The sequence below is a fragment of the Seriola aureovittata genome, chromosome 13 (genome assembly GCF_021018895.1).
Source record: "Seriola aureovittata isolate HTS-2021-v1 ecotype China chromosome 13, ASM2101889v1, whole genome shotgun sequence".
In the NCBI taxonomy this organism is placed as follows: domain Eukaryota; kingdom Metazoa; phylum Chordata; class Actinopteri; order Carangiformes; family Carangidae; genus Seriola; species Seriola aureovittata.
Window position 1 is genome coordinate 24,053,758 of NC_079376.1, and position 14,882 is coordinate 24,068,639.

General features: G+C 44.2%; 1 protein-coding gene across 1 annotated transcript; it reads left to right on the top strand.

Moving 5' to 3' along the window:
* The first annotated feature begins 6,035 nt into the window (after positions 1-6,035).
* Positions 6,036-11,228, top strand: LOC130180725 (protein NLRC3-like). The gene is made up of 6 exons (XM_056394427.1): positions 6,036-6,125; positions 6,287-6,515; positions 6,694-8,494; positions 8,726-8,899; positions 9,641-9,687; positions 9,841-11,228. The coding sequence occupies exons 1-6, from the start codon at positions 6,123-6,125 to the stop codon at positions 10,377-10,379; spliced, it is 2,793 nt and encodes a 930-aa protein (XP_056250402.1). The 5' UTR covers positions 6,036-6,122; the 3' UTR covers positions 10,380-11,228.
* The last annotated feature ends 3,654 nt before the right edge of the window (positions 11,229-14,882 follow it).

Sequence of the window (14,882 nt, forward strand, 5' to 3'; positions counted from 1 at the left end):
GACTGAGCTCCTCACCCTATCTCTAAGGCTGAGCCTGGCCACCCTGCGGAGGAAACTCATTTCGGCCATTTGTATTCGCGATCTCGTTCTTTCGGTCATTACCATTACCAAGTTCATAACCATAGGTGAGGATTGGAACGTAGATCGACTGGAAAATCGAGAGCTTCGCCTTCCGGCTTAGCTCACTGTTCCTCACAACGGACCGATTCAGCGCCCGCAACACTGCTGACGCCGCCCCAATCTGCCTGTCGATCTCTCGCTCCATCCTACCCTCACTTGTGAACAAGATCCCAAGATACTTAAACTCCTCCACCTGAGGCAAAGCCTCCCCCCCCGACCCGGAGCGGGCAATCCACCCGTTTCCGGCTGAGAACCATGGCCTCAGACTTGGAGGTGCTGATCTTCATCCCAGCCACTTCACACTTGGCCGCGAACCACCCAAGCGAGAGCTGAAGGTCGGCGCTCGATGAAGCTAAGAGGACCACATCATCCGCAAAAAGCAGAGACAAGATCCTCCCGCCACCGAACCCAAACCCGTCCACCACCCGGCTGCGCCTAGAAGTTCTGTCCATAAAAGTTATGAACAGAACCGGTGACAAAGGGCAGCCCTGGCGAAGTCCAACCCTCACCAGGAACAGGTCCAACTTACTGCCGGCTACGCATACCAGACTCACACTCCTTTGGTACAGGGACTTAATGGCCACTAACAAGGGGCCATCCACCCCATACTCCCAGAGTGGCCCCCTCAGGGAGCCCCTGGGAACACGGTCGTAAGCTTTCTCCAAATCCACAAAACACATGTGGACTGGATTGGCAAACTCCCATGCTCCCTCCAGCACCCTAGCGAGGGTAAAGAGCTGGTCCACAGTTCCACACCCAGGACAAAAACCACATTGCTCCTCCTCGATCTGAGGTTCAACTACCGACCGAACCCTCTTTTCCAGTACCCTGGCATAGACCTTACCAGGGAGGCTGAGGAGTGTAATTCCTTGGTAGTTGGAACACACCCTCTGGTCACCCTTCTTAAAGATGGGGACCACCACCCCGGTTTGCCACTCCAGAGGCACTGCCCCCGATGTCCACGCAATGTTGCAGAGGCGTGTCAACCAAGACAGTCCTACAACATCCAGAGCCTTGAGATACCCAGGGCGGATCTCATCAACCCCCGGGGCTCCGGAGCCGACGCTATGTGTCGAGGTGAGGCCTACTATATCTCGCCGGTATCGCTCAACCTCTTCCACAAGCTCCTGCTCCTTCCCCGCCAGAGAGGTGACGTTCCATGTTCCAAAAAAAAAACAGTTTCCGTAACTAGAGGATCGGACCGCCAATGCCCCCGCCTTGGTCTGCTGCCCAATCCACACTGCACCGGATCCCGCTGACTCTTCCTGCAGGTGGTGAGCCCACTGGGAGACAAACCCATGTAGCAGGTTCGGGCCGGGCCCCATGGGCCAAGGCCCGGCCACCAGGCGCTCGCCCACGGGCCCCAACCCCAGGCCGGGCTCCAGGGCGGGGCCCCGGTGTCCCTCCGGGCTGGGTACTCGGGTTCTTGATATTTCTCATAAATAGGATCTTCTGAACCGTTCTTCATCTGGCCCTTCACCTGGGACCAATCTGCCATGGGATCCACATTAATATGAAGCATGAATGTTTGTATTGAAGGCATCACTGTTGGTATCAGTGCGGTTAACAGCAGTCATTAGTACAACTCTAACAAGATTTAAGTCTTTCTCATTTCCAAACACTTGATGTCATCTGTGTTCATTAAACTGACACCATGCAGTTTATCTTTTCACCACCAGAGGGCTCCACATCATCATCATAGTGAAGAGATGACACACACACATACACACACAGCTGCAGAATGGCTGCAGAACTTTAGCAAATAATTATGTTTGTTTTGGCCAACAGAGTGGACTGACTGCTCGCTGTAGCAGCTTCATCACTCTGCTTCCACTATTAACCGCTTGTTTGCCTTGTTTAAAACTCGACCAGTAACTAGTAAGTGTTAAGTGAGTCCACAACATGAGCACAAATATATTTTCAAGCCAGGAGGTAACCCAGGGTCCGGCCATACAACCTACAATTATAGTGCATCATTTTTAAGTTAACATATTTAACATGCTATTTCCTTAGCAGGTGTGAGGGCTATTATGGACTGCCTCTGTAACTTGTCTTACAAACTGTAGATTGAATATGACTTTGCCTCAAAAAACCCTTAACCCCTGTAGGGAGAGTGAAGAGGAAGGAGATGAGGAAGACTGGAAAGGAAGAGAGTGATGGAGATGGGGGAGGAAAGGTAAAGAAGTGATTACAGGGCCTAAACAATAAAAAGCAAAAATTAGGAAAGCAATGGGAATCTGTTAACCAAAGTATTTTATCTAATGGTGTACTATTTATTACTGAAGACTGGACAGGAGGGAGAAGAGAGTGAGGAGGAAAAATTAAAGGAGTCAAACAGTGAAGCCAGGAGAGTGAAGAATTAGATGAGAAGGTAAAGAGAAGGAAGACAAGTAAAAAGAAAAGAAGAGGAGAAAGACTGGCGGAGAATAAACAGTTGAGTCTTATCAGTCACAAGTCAATCTGTAACTGTTAAGAGTACAAAGAGTGACCAACTTTTATCAGTTGACCTTCACCATAATTTATTACAGTAAAGCATGGTCAAAGTACATGAAACCGGAACTGTACACTTTTTTATTTCATAGATGAAAACGTTGGATATTTTAATGATATACTGACCGCTGAACTGAAAATGTCCCTGGTTTTCATTTCAGAAATCTGGTGACCTTGTGTCAGATAGAACGATGATGTGTTTTCAGTCAAATCTTTCTTTAGCCAAACTGAGACACACCAACTGTTTAAAACTGTTGTTCAGTTCCTGCACAACATGGGTCTATATCCAAAAAAATGGACTGTGATCCAAGTAGCCTATTTAATTGTTTCTCCTGCATAGGGACAGTCATGTTTCGATTTACGGGTGGTATTGGGAGGGTCTGACTTACACCCAACTCCCCCCAGAGGAGGTGAAAACAACATGTGGTTGGGGTTTGAAACATTTATAAATCTTTATTACCTGTAATTGTAAATTTTACAATATATTTACCATAATCATGCCTGGAAGAATCTCGTACTACAATTTCAAACACCCCTAAAGTGGACCGTACCATTTCTTAACCTTGATGTTAGTTGAACATCTCCTCTGCCTGCCATCTCCATCAGTGGCTCCGTCCTCATGTCTCGGCTTCTGTATGTCGCAAAGACACTGTTGGTAAATGTAAGTAGCAGTAGCTAACTAGCTTCAGTAATATTCTTTACTTACCATCAGAGTTTCAGGAATTCAGGAGTTTTACCTGTTGGGTCAATGAACAACATTAAAATCCATGTGTGTTGAAGGCTGAGTAATTGTATTAGCAGTGGTGGAAAGTAATTAAATACATTTACTCTAAGTCCTGTACTTAAGTACAGTTTTGAGGTACTTGTACTTTGAGTATTTCCATTTTATGCTACTTTATTTACTTTACTTACACTCCTACAGTTTGAGGGAAATATTTTACTTTCTATTCCACTACATTTATTTGACAGCTTTAGTTAAGCAAGATACTCAACTGATCAATCGTCAATAATAATAAACATTCAAACAGCAGCAGAGTGTTTCTTTTCACACTGGGAGTCATAAGGAGGTTTAATGTCTCAATAACACATCATCATGTGAACTTAAGTCTGACTAAGACTCAGTTCAACCAGATAAACACACACACACACACATGCACACACACAAACAAGAGAAAACAGAGAAAAGGCTGCAGAACTTCATTCAGAATCCTCATGTTTTCTTCAGTAACACAGTAGACAGTTTACAGCACCTTGTTCTCCTGATGGGTTTAGTTTTGTTTTCATGTCATCGCATTGGTTCCCAAACAGACCTTCTATAAGGTTGTGTCAGTATGTTTCTATCTGTCAGATCAGCATAAACATTTTCAGACTCCGTTATCAGCACTATACTAATGACTGTTATTAACCACACTGATATCAACAGCGATGTCTTCAATACAAACATTGATTCATGTGGATGTAAGTGAAGTGTTACAGTGACAGAGACCCACAGTAAAAAAAAATCAGATCAGACCCTGAGATCATGTCTGTTTTATTTAGAGGTGTAAGGACGGGTTGTGAATATGGTTTTGCTGGGTTCCTTGCTGTGGTGGAGGAAAGTGAAAGAGCAGAGTCTAATAAAATGTCAGTTCAATTATTTAATTGCTTCTCCATCCAAGGACAGTGACACGCCCAGTTCTGTCAAAACTGTAAACAACCATAGAGTAGAAGAAAATGTGTTGCTCTTCCTACCTGGCCTGCATTCATTACAGGTTACAGGAGCCCTAACTCATTCCAGGAAACAGCTCAACTGTGTCACCATCTGTTCTCTACAGGCATCAAGTGGAGAGTCGTCTTCTTCAGCTCTTTGGACTGTTTGAATCAAGTGTAAGTTTGTTATGTTTGATACATTCGCTTTGTTTTTAGTGACTTTAGTCTGTTTCCCTCAGACCAGGGGCTTTCAAAGTCCCTTTTTTGTCTTTATGTGGACCGGTTGTGATCATAGGGGAGGTATATGTACAGGAATGTCCAAAGGAGAGTTTCTTGGTTCCAGGAATATAAGAAACATACATCCTTGGTAATTATCACTATAATCAGATTTCAAAATGTAACTTATCAAAAAAAGGAATCTCTTGACTCAACCCCCCCCCCCCCCCCCACACACACACACACACACACACAAATTTAATACCGAATGAATAACGTTTACAACTTCAAAGGGCAATTTTCTTCAAAAGGTCCTATTTACAATTTTCAGAACAAAATCAAGTTCAAAATGAAAAACATTAACTGCAATTCTGCTGACAGAAGTGGATGCTACTATTCAACATCCAACTTGTCAATGCTGCGGGGGAATATGAACTTCTGTTGCCTTCTGACTTCATCTTGCACATCATCTTGAAATTTTCTAAAACGTGTGTCATCCAACATTTCAGAGCCAGTGGCAGGCTAACAGTAGTCTCATATTGATGACTATCAGACAATGACATTAGGAAGTTCAAGTCACACTGAGTCATATCAATATATGTTTCATAGTCTGAAGACTCTGAGCAGGATGACAGTTTTCTGTCTCTATGGGCTTTAAAGTCTAGGTATCTTAAACTCCTCCATGATCTGTTTCAGAACCACTGCTGCAGGGTAAATGTATATATATGTTGTTTCGTGGTGGGGTAGAGAAACTGAATCAGTGGGTGTAAATGGTCGTGCATGCATCGTGTGTGTGCTGGGCTGCTCTTCATTTCACTGCAGCTTCATGTCGCCATAGTGGACTGATGATAGAAGTAGGGCAGCTGATGGCAGCTTCCTCTGCCTCACACTGCTGTCTGACTGCATTCAGCTCATACTGATATTAAACAGAGAAGAAGAATCAGTGAAGGAGCAGCTGATATTTTTACAGGAGAAATGGTGTAAATTTCAGCTGCTATGCAGATGGATGATTTGTGTTTCTCTCCACGTGAAGGTAGAAAGTGTGTGAGCTGTTGTGAACTCAGCAGCATGGATCAGTGTGAGGACAGAAAGGAGGGAGCCCCTCCCTCTAAAACCACTCTGTGTGGGGAACATGAGAGCCAGACCAGAGCTCAGAGGTAAGATGAGGATCTCTAACTGTCCATGACTCTTCTCCATGTCGGAGCTCAGCACTCAGATCACTCGTCACTTATCACTCAGTCATTGACTTCAAAGGGCGATGTCCATCAGCTGATGACATATAAGCTGTAACTGAAATTAAGACTAAGAGTAAGAAAAGTTTGTACGACGTGTTGTTTGACCACGTCTGAAATCATAGGGCCCTATCTTACACCTGGGACAAAGCGCAACGCAAGTGTCTGCTAGTTTAAGCCCGACACAGTTGTCATTTTACAATCCAGCACCCATTTTGTGACTTCATGGACCTTTAGCTTGTGTCTGTCTCTGTGTGGACAGAGATAATGTGAACTCATTCTTCATGGTTCCTCCACAGAGTGGACCAGGAGAGCTCAGAGGTTCCCAGTGGTCATTCTGCCCAGCAGCATCAACCACACCTGGACTCCATATTTATGGTCTGTACATGTACAGCAACGACTTTTCATCTGTTCTGTTCACAATAATCTCCATGCTGCAGGTTTTAGACCAGTGGATTGTCAGTCTGTCCAACATAGATCTGATGTTTGGCTCCATGGTTTTAGTTTGATTGTGTCATTCACATAGTTTTCTGTTCCAGCTGCTGGAGGAGAACATGGTCACTTTTGTGAAGAACGAGCTGAAGAAGATCCAGAAGCTTCTGATTCAAGATTACCCAGAATGCTTAGAGAGTCACATGGAGGATGAAGAGGTGTTGAACAGTGAGGATGAGGAGCAGAGGAGGAGCAGCAGAGAGGCATTTGTGCAGATCACACTGGACTTCCTGAGGAGAATGAAGCAGGAGGAGCTGGCTGACTGTCTGCAGAGCAGTAAGAGGATTTCTCTAAAGGTTTAACATGATGGAAAAATTAGACATTTACTAACTCTACACACACGAGGGAAAATATGTTCATATATACATTATCTTGCATGCATCTTTAGGGGAATTCAATTGTCATATTTTCTTTATCATTCAGTCACAGATATTCTTGTTGTGTTTTCATTCAGGACATATTGCTGCAGATTGTCAAATTAAACTCAAAGCTAAGCTGAAGGAGAAGTTCCAGTGTGTGTTTGAGGGGATTTCTAAAGCAGGAAACCCAACCCTTCTGAATCAGATCTACACAGAGCTCTACATCACAGAGGGAGGGACTGGAGAGGTTAATGATGAACATGAGGTCAGACAGATTGAAACAGCATCCAGGAAACCAGACAGACCAGAAACAACCATCAGACAAGAAGACATCTTTAAATCCTCACCTGGAAGAGATGAACCAATCAGAACAGTGATGACAAAGGGAGTGGCTGGCATTGGGAAAACAGTCTTAACACAGAAGTTCACTCTGGACTGGGCTGAAGACAAAGCCAACCAGGACATACAGTTCACATTTCCATTCACCTTCAGAGAGCTGAATGTGCTGAAAGAGAAAAAGTTCAGCTTGGTGGAACTTGTTCATCACTTCTTTACTGAAACCAAAGAAGCAGGAATCTGCAGGTTTGATCAGTTCCAGGTCGTGTTCATCTTTGACGGTCTGGATGAGTGTCGACTTCCTCTGGACTTCCACAACACTGAGATCCTGACTGATGTTACAGAGTCCACCTCAGTGGACGTGCTGCTGACAAACCTCATCAGGGGGAAACTGCTTCCCTCTGCTCGCCTCTGGATAACCACACAACCTGCAGCAGCCAATCAGATCCCTCCTGAGTGTGTTGACATGGTGACAGAGGTCAGGGGGTTCATTGACCCACAAAGGGAGGAGTACTTCAGGAAGAGGTTCAGAGATGAGGATCAGGCCAGCAGGATCATCTCCCACATCAAGACATCACGAAGCCTCCACATCATGTGCCACATCCCAGTCTTCTGCTGGATCACTGCTACAGTTCTGGAGGAGGTGTTGAAAACCAGAGAAGGAGGAGAGCTGCCCAAGACCCTGACTGAGCTGTACATCCACTTCCTGGTGGTTCAGACTAAACTGAAGAATGTCAAGTATGACAGAAGATCTGAGACAGATCCACACTGGAATCCAGAGACCAGGAAGATGATTGAGTCTATGGGAAAACTGGCTTTTGAGCAGCTGCAGAAAGGAAACCTGATCTTCTATGAATCAGACCTGACAGAGTGTGGCATCGATATCAGAGCAGCCTCAGTGTACTCAGGAGTGTTCACACAGATCTTTAAAGAGGAGAGAGGGCTGTATCAGGACAAGGTGTTCTGCTTTGTCCACCTGAGTGTTCAGGAGTTTCTGGCTGCTCTTCATGTCCATCTGACCTTCTTCAACTCTGGAGTCAATCTACTCTCAGAAGAACAGTCAATGCGGACCTCCTGGTGGTCTAAACTATTTAGATACAAACCTGAATTAACACATTTCTACCAGAGTGCTGTGAACAAGGCCTTACAGAGTCCAAATGGACACCTGGACTTGTTCCTCTGCTTCCTCCTGGGTCTTTCACTGCAGACCAATCAGACTCTCCTACAAGGCCTAATGACAAAGACAGGAAGTTGCTCACAGACCAATCAGGAAACAGTACAGTACATCAAGAGGAAGATTGAAGACACTACCTCTGCAGAGAAAAGCATCAACCTGTTCCACTGTCTGAATGAACTGAATGATCATTCTCTAGTGGAGGAGATCCAACAGTCCCTGAGATTAGGAAGTCTCTCCACAGATAAACTATCTCCTGCTCAATGGTCAGCTCTGGTCTTCATCTTACTGTCATCAGAAAAAGATCTGGACCTGAAGAAATACTCTGGTTCAGAGGAGGCTCTTCTGAGGCTGCTGCCAGTGATCAAAGCCTCTAACAATGCTCTGTAAGTGTATAGATAGTTGGATTTATTCGTCATTATATAATGACACTTTTTTTGATACATTTTTTCATTTAACAGATAATATATACAGTATAGTACTAAATCTATGTCAAACCCATTGTACCTCGACCAAAATGGACCAGAACCAAAAAATAAGAAAATAATCAAACAACTACAAAACAGACCATCAGGTGTTGACAGAGGGTTCCTGTGTGTTGTTTTGTGTGTTTACAGTCTGTCAGGTTGTCTGGTCACGGAGGAAGGCTGTACTTCTCTGGCTTCAGCTCTGAGCTCCAACCCCTCCCATCTGAGAGAGCTGGACCTGAGCTACAATCATCCAGGAGACTCAGGGGTGAGGCTGCTGTCTGCTGGACTGGAGGATCCAGATGAGGGACTGGACACTCTCAGGTATGGAGAGGCCTGCTGCACCTACAGACACTGTCTCATTATGACTCACTGTGTCATATTTAAGAGAAAAGCTCTCACAGTTTCAATTCAGCTTCATTGCCTCCACAAATGTTTTTATCAGACTTAATTACCTTATTTATCGGGCTGTATCAGCACAAAGCAGCTTGGAAACATTTCAGCTGCAGCTGGTTTAACTGTTCCTCAACCAACAGAGCCACATTGAGCGTGAGTGTTTTCACCAGAACAACCCCAGAGACTGTGGACTGTGTTCCATCTCTGGCAGTGATCACAGCAGGTAGACAGACCATGAAGCTGCTTCATTTCTCTGTAGTTGTTGAGCATGTTGAGCACATGTTATTTAATCCCTCACAAATTCCACAACGATCATCTTTTAAGTAATTCTGCATCGTGTAAGGTTTCCAGAACACTGTGACGTGGAATGACAGCAGACATTTTACAATCCTTTGTGATTTGGTCTTAGTGAGTTAGGAGTCCTCTCCACTGCTTCTAACCTCTTCCAGGTTTAGGAGCTACTTTAAGCGCTAAGTGGATTTGTGAATTACTCTTAGTCAAAAAATGTAGGAGTCCTAAAGTTAGGACTGACACGCCCATTACTTTTAGCAGTTTCTCCTAAATCGGCAAGTTAGGAGCTGCTTTGAGCCTTAAGATGCTTTGTGAATACGGGCCCATGTCTGCATGCTGAAAGAGAATGTGCTGGTCTGACCCCCCTCCTCCTTTCAGGGTGGAGCCTGGTGGAGTCCAATGGTTGAGACCAGATCTGAGGAAGTGTAAGTGTGTTTTTAATTTGATTCATGGACAAAGTGGCACATTCAACCACCTTCAAACTGTCACATCACTCATTCAGATCACTGATGTCATGAGTCAGTAAATGATCAGATGATAGATCGATAACTGCAGCTGTGTCTTCTTCTCTCCATCAGATTCCTGTGAGCTCGCAATCGACACAAACACAGTGAACACAAACCTGAAGCTGTCTGACAACAACAGGAAAGTGACACATGTGGAGGAGGAACAGCTGTATCCTGATCATCCAGATAGATTTGAAGAGTGTCCTCAGCTGCTGTGTGGAACTGGTCTGACTGGTCGCTGTTACTGGGAGGTCGAGTGGAGAGGGAAAGTTTATATATCAGTGAGCTACAGAGGAATCAGCAGGAACGGTGACATAAATAAGTGTGTGTTTGGACTGAACGATCAGTCCTGGAGTCTGTTCTGCTCTGATGGTCGTCATTATGTCTGTCACAATAAGAAAGTGACAAATTTACCCTCCTCCTCCTCCTCTGTCTCTGACAGAGTAGCAGTGTATGTGGACTGTCCTGCTGGCACTCTGTCCTTCTACAGAGTCTCCTCTGACTCACTGATCCACCTCCACACCTTCAACACCACATTCACTGAACCTCTGTATCCTGGGTTTGGGTTCTGGTCAAAGCCTGGTTCCTCAGTGTCTCTGTGTTCAGTGTAGCAGAGAGTCTCTGTGAAAACAGCTGCTTCGTTTCCCTCTTCACTAGGCCCTGATCCCCCACATTATCACTGTTTAGTGACCATCACTGTTATATCATCAGTATTTTAGTCAAATGTTTCTATTAATTTTTCAGGTTTTGATTATTCAATCCACTTTTATTTTCAGTTGTCTGTCTAGGTTAGTGGTGTAGATCAGCGCAATCATGTAGAGGGGATGCAGGTGTGCATCATTAGGTCCTCTTAGTAGTGAGGGACTTGGCATTTGTAGTATGTGGAAAGACAGGTAAAACTGTTCATTAGATAGTAGATAATAGATGACAGTGGGATGAACCTTGTGCACATTCAAATCATTTCTTTGTGCTTATTGTAGATTGAGGATTGTTGGGAGTAACATAAATCCAGTGTGTAGCAGTTGTGTAGGGGTTGGTATGGTTGGTATGGTTGGGAAGACAAATGTTTGTTTAGTTCACCCCCATACTTACCTAAGCTGATGGTATGCTCCAGCTAGGTGCGATGGAGAAGGTAAAATGCCGTTCATAGAGTAGAGAGAGAGTAGGTAGCAGCTCGCTTTGTGGCTGCACATTTCCTGGGGGTTCATTTTTCCTCTGTCTGGTCATTTTTTTATTAATAAATGTCACTTTTACATTTTTGCTGACCTTATGATGATGCTTATATGGGATGGTGGCACTCTCCTGTTAGAGAAACTGTTCATTCTGTACATGTCTGTCTCTGTATGTTTTAAATCAGTTTGTTTTTATAAACTCTTCTAAATGACTCCTTGTAGAAGTTTTCCTCTTCCAGTCCTTTAAAGATGGAAGGTTAAAAATTTGAAAAGTTGATTTAAAATCAATAAAAGCATCACTGTGAAAATCAGTCTGTCCTCTCTTGTCATTTTTTACAGTTTATCCCGATTGTCACCTTGGTTACTGTCCTTTTTAACAGTGCATTCTCATATACCTCACTTCCCCACACATAGTTTTTGAAGTGTATACCCTGGTTGTCATTTATTACCCTTATCCCTGTCTGTTTTTATTTGTGCTCTTTTGTTGTAATTTCTGACAGTTTGACAGTTTTTTTTTTGTTTGCCATTTGTAGCCTTTGCCAAGGTGTGCTTGTCAAGCTGTCCTTGACTCAGCTTGTACTGTTCAGAACCAGTTATGATATTGCAGCATTATACGCATGCACTGGTGTATGTAAAACTAAACTTGCACATTTAGTGTTAAGAGTCAGGAGTAGCAAGTAAACAAGCAAATTACACTGTGATTCATCATCTCTGTGTGAGACCTGCTGTAAGGTTGAGAAATTAGAGACAGAATATTGTCACAGGTGGAGAGCAGCTACCTTCAGGAATAGATTGGTACATATTGTGTGTGTAGAGAGAGAGAGGTGACACTGGCAACCGGAGCACAGATTTAGCTATTTACAGTTAGCAGTTAGCTGTGCACTTTAGGCATTTAGTCAGTAAATAAATGCTACGATTCCTCAAGACCGAAGTTCCCGCCTCTTTCCTGTTCTTCGACTACAGCCAGGTACAATGAGCCAAGAAAGATTAACAGCACTGAGGCTGGAAAATACAGGATTCTGGAAAAAATGTCAGATCTTGGCAAATCAGATCATGATCTGGTTTTTCTTCAGCCTTCCTACAAATCATGTGTACAACCACCCTCTCATTCAGGAACTGGAACCCAGAGGCCAGTGAGTCTCTAAAGGGCTGTTTTAACAGCAAGGACCCTGACCATGATAGAACGGTTGAATGTACCACGGACTACATTAACTTCTGTATGGACACTGTAATACCAGCAAGGACTGTACACTGCTTTCCAAACAACAAACCCTGGATCACCAGTAACATAAATCAAACATCAGCATCCTTCCTCAACCAGAAAAAGGAGGTCTTCAGGGATGGAGACAGGGAGAAGCTCAGGTGTGTGCAACATGAGCTGAAGAGGAGATTAAAGCAGGAGAAGGAGGACTACAAAAAGAAAGTAGAGAGGAAGCTGCAGCACAACAACACCAGAGAGGTGTGGAAGAGGATGAGGACCATATAAGGACAAGAACAGCCAGGCAACATCAGGTGATGTGGACAAGACCAATGAGTTCAACCTGTTCTACAAAAGGTGTGATACACCCTCACCTGTTCTCTCTCCCACTGCTTCAGCTGCAGCTTCTCCTACAGCATCTCCTCCACAACCTGGCACTGAAGCTGCAACTCCCTCCACACTGGGGTCAAGTCTCCTGTCCTTTACAGCAGAGGCTACGTCCTGGAAAGGCAACAGGCCCGGATGGTGTGTGTCCGGGGCTGTTAAAGGACTGTGCAGCCCAGCTGGCTGAGCCTCTCCAGAGGATCTTTAACTTAAGTCTACAAACAGGGAGGGTCCCGGTCCTGTGGAAAACATCATGTGTTGTTCCAGCACCTAAAATAGGATGACCGGCTGAGATAAATGACTACAGACCAGTGGCCCTCACATCACACATCATGAAAACCCTGGAGCGGCTGCTTCTCCACCTTCTGAAGCCACAGATTGAACGTGCACTAGACCCCCTACAGTTTGCCTACAGAGAACATATTGGAGTGGATAATGCCGTCCTTTACATGCTCTACCAGGCCCATTCTTGATGAGCCAGGTAGTTACATGAGTGTTATGTGCTTTGATTTTTCAAGAACATTTAACACCATCCAAACCCTCATCCTTAAAGACAAGCTGGAAGGGATGGGGGTGGATTCCTGCTTCACGTCCTGGATTGTGGATTTCCTCACAAAACAACCACAGTACATCAGGCTGGGTAACTGTGCCTCAGGGACAGTGATGAGCATGAGATTTCCGCCTTCAATACAGTCCCGGATGCTCTGGCAAGAGCTCCTGTGAATGACCGTCCACACCTACCTTATGCTGCTGTGCTACGGTCTGAGAGGGACACCTCTGAAAAAACCCAAATCACATATGAGGACATTTGGAAAGCCCAGCAGGAGAATTTCTTCATCCAGAGCCTGTGTGACAAAATCATAGAAACAGGAGAAGTGATTGAAAATCTGACCACCAAGTTCACTGTTTTGGAGGACATAGTATACAGAGTAGTGCATTTACCTTCTAAAACCTTATATCAAGTGTACATACCATGAGATAAGCATGGAGCATGGATGTGAGAGAATGTGCGATGTTTACCAGCTCTACAAACCTTAGACCCAGAAGGGACTGGAAAACTTCAACAAACCGTAGCAAAAGAACCTTGGGAGATGCTAGAAGTTGATTTCGTGGGCTCCTTTCCTCTAAGCTCCAATAACAACTTATACTAGGAATGGCCATTTTCAGTAATTTCAATATTCAAGTACCTTCACTACCTTATGACCAAGTACTAGATTACTCGCAAATTATATATGTATTTTTTTTACCATAAAGAAAACGAAATACGGGAGGTCCATGTCTGACTGGGAACACTCGCTTAAAGATTCCGCTTTTGTTTCCAGTTGGACACAGACCTCCCCGACCACACCCATGTTTGACTGTCGGAGAACATGATATGCAAGTTCAACGCCACATATCTTGACGTTATTGTCGTCTTTTTTAATCAAAGTATTTCCTGACGTCTCTTTCCCTTGTCACGGCTGCTAGTGAGACGCTACTTGAATAATGACATCAACAACGAGTACTCGTTCCCGTCCCTAACTTCTACTTCATTGTCTTTGTGAGTTACTACACAACATGGGTTGAAATGTTTCCTCTTTGCAAATCAAGAGTTCATTCAGTTTGAGGAGGGAGTGAGAGCAGGTCAGTAGGAGCAACACAGAGCAAAATGCTCATTGCAGTAGACACAAATCCCATACTTATCGTCATCCACCCGTCATTGCCAGCCACCCTTTGGTAACTACCTCTTTGTGCTCACATTTTGAATCTGCATCCTTTGTGTATTGTTTGACCTAATCTTGAACTTGACTTATCTTGAATGCCAGGAGAGAGACCTGGCTGGCACCCCTAATAGAAATAAAACGTAGTAATCATAACTTGAAAAGTCAAACAATGTTGATGCACGTTTTATGGTGGCCAGTGTATTCTTTAATGCTGCAGTCTGCTGGGGTGGCAGCATGTCAGACATGAACACGAAGAGACTGGACAAGCTGGTAAAAAAGGCTGGGTCTGTGCTTGGCAGGAGTCTGGACTCACTCAGGACTGTTGTGGAGAGACGCATGCAATGTAAGGTACAGGGGCAGCAAACTTTACATTTCACTGAACAGAAAGGTTCAGGAGATCCTTTGTTCCCACTGCCATCAGGCTATACAACACCTCAGCCAAAGGAAGTGGCTCATGACCTGGACTATTGAACAATAATGGTTTATTATAATCCATCCATCCATCCATCCATCCATCCATCCATTGGGAAACTTAAAGTAAGTCAATGAAATGCTAGTCAAATGGTGCCATTACTAACAATACCACCTTGGATACTTCTAGACACCACAGAAAATTTACATAGTTAGAAAACAAAGAAAAAAAACAAAGATAATTAA

Bases quoted from the DNA above. Each gene is read 5' to 3' on its own strand.
- LOC130180725 (XM_056394427.1), top strand. The intron at 8,495-8,725 runs GTAAGTGTATAG...GTGTGTTTACAG, and splicing joins AAAGCCTCTAACAATGCTCT to TCTGTCAGGTTGTCTGGTCA. The intron at 9,688-9,840 runs GTAAGTGTGTTT...TCTCTCCATCAG, and splicing joins GAGACCAGATCTGAGGAAGT to ATTCCTGTGAGCTCGCAATC.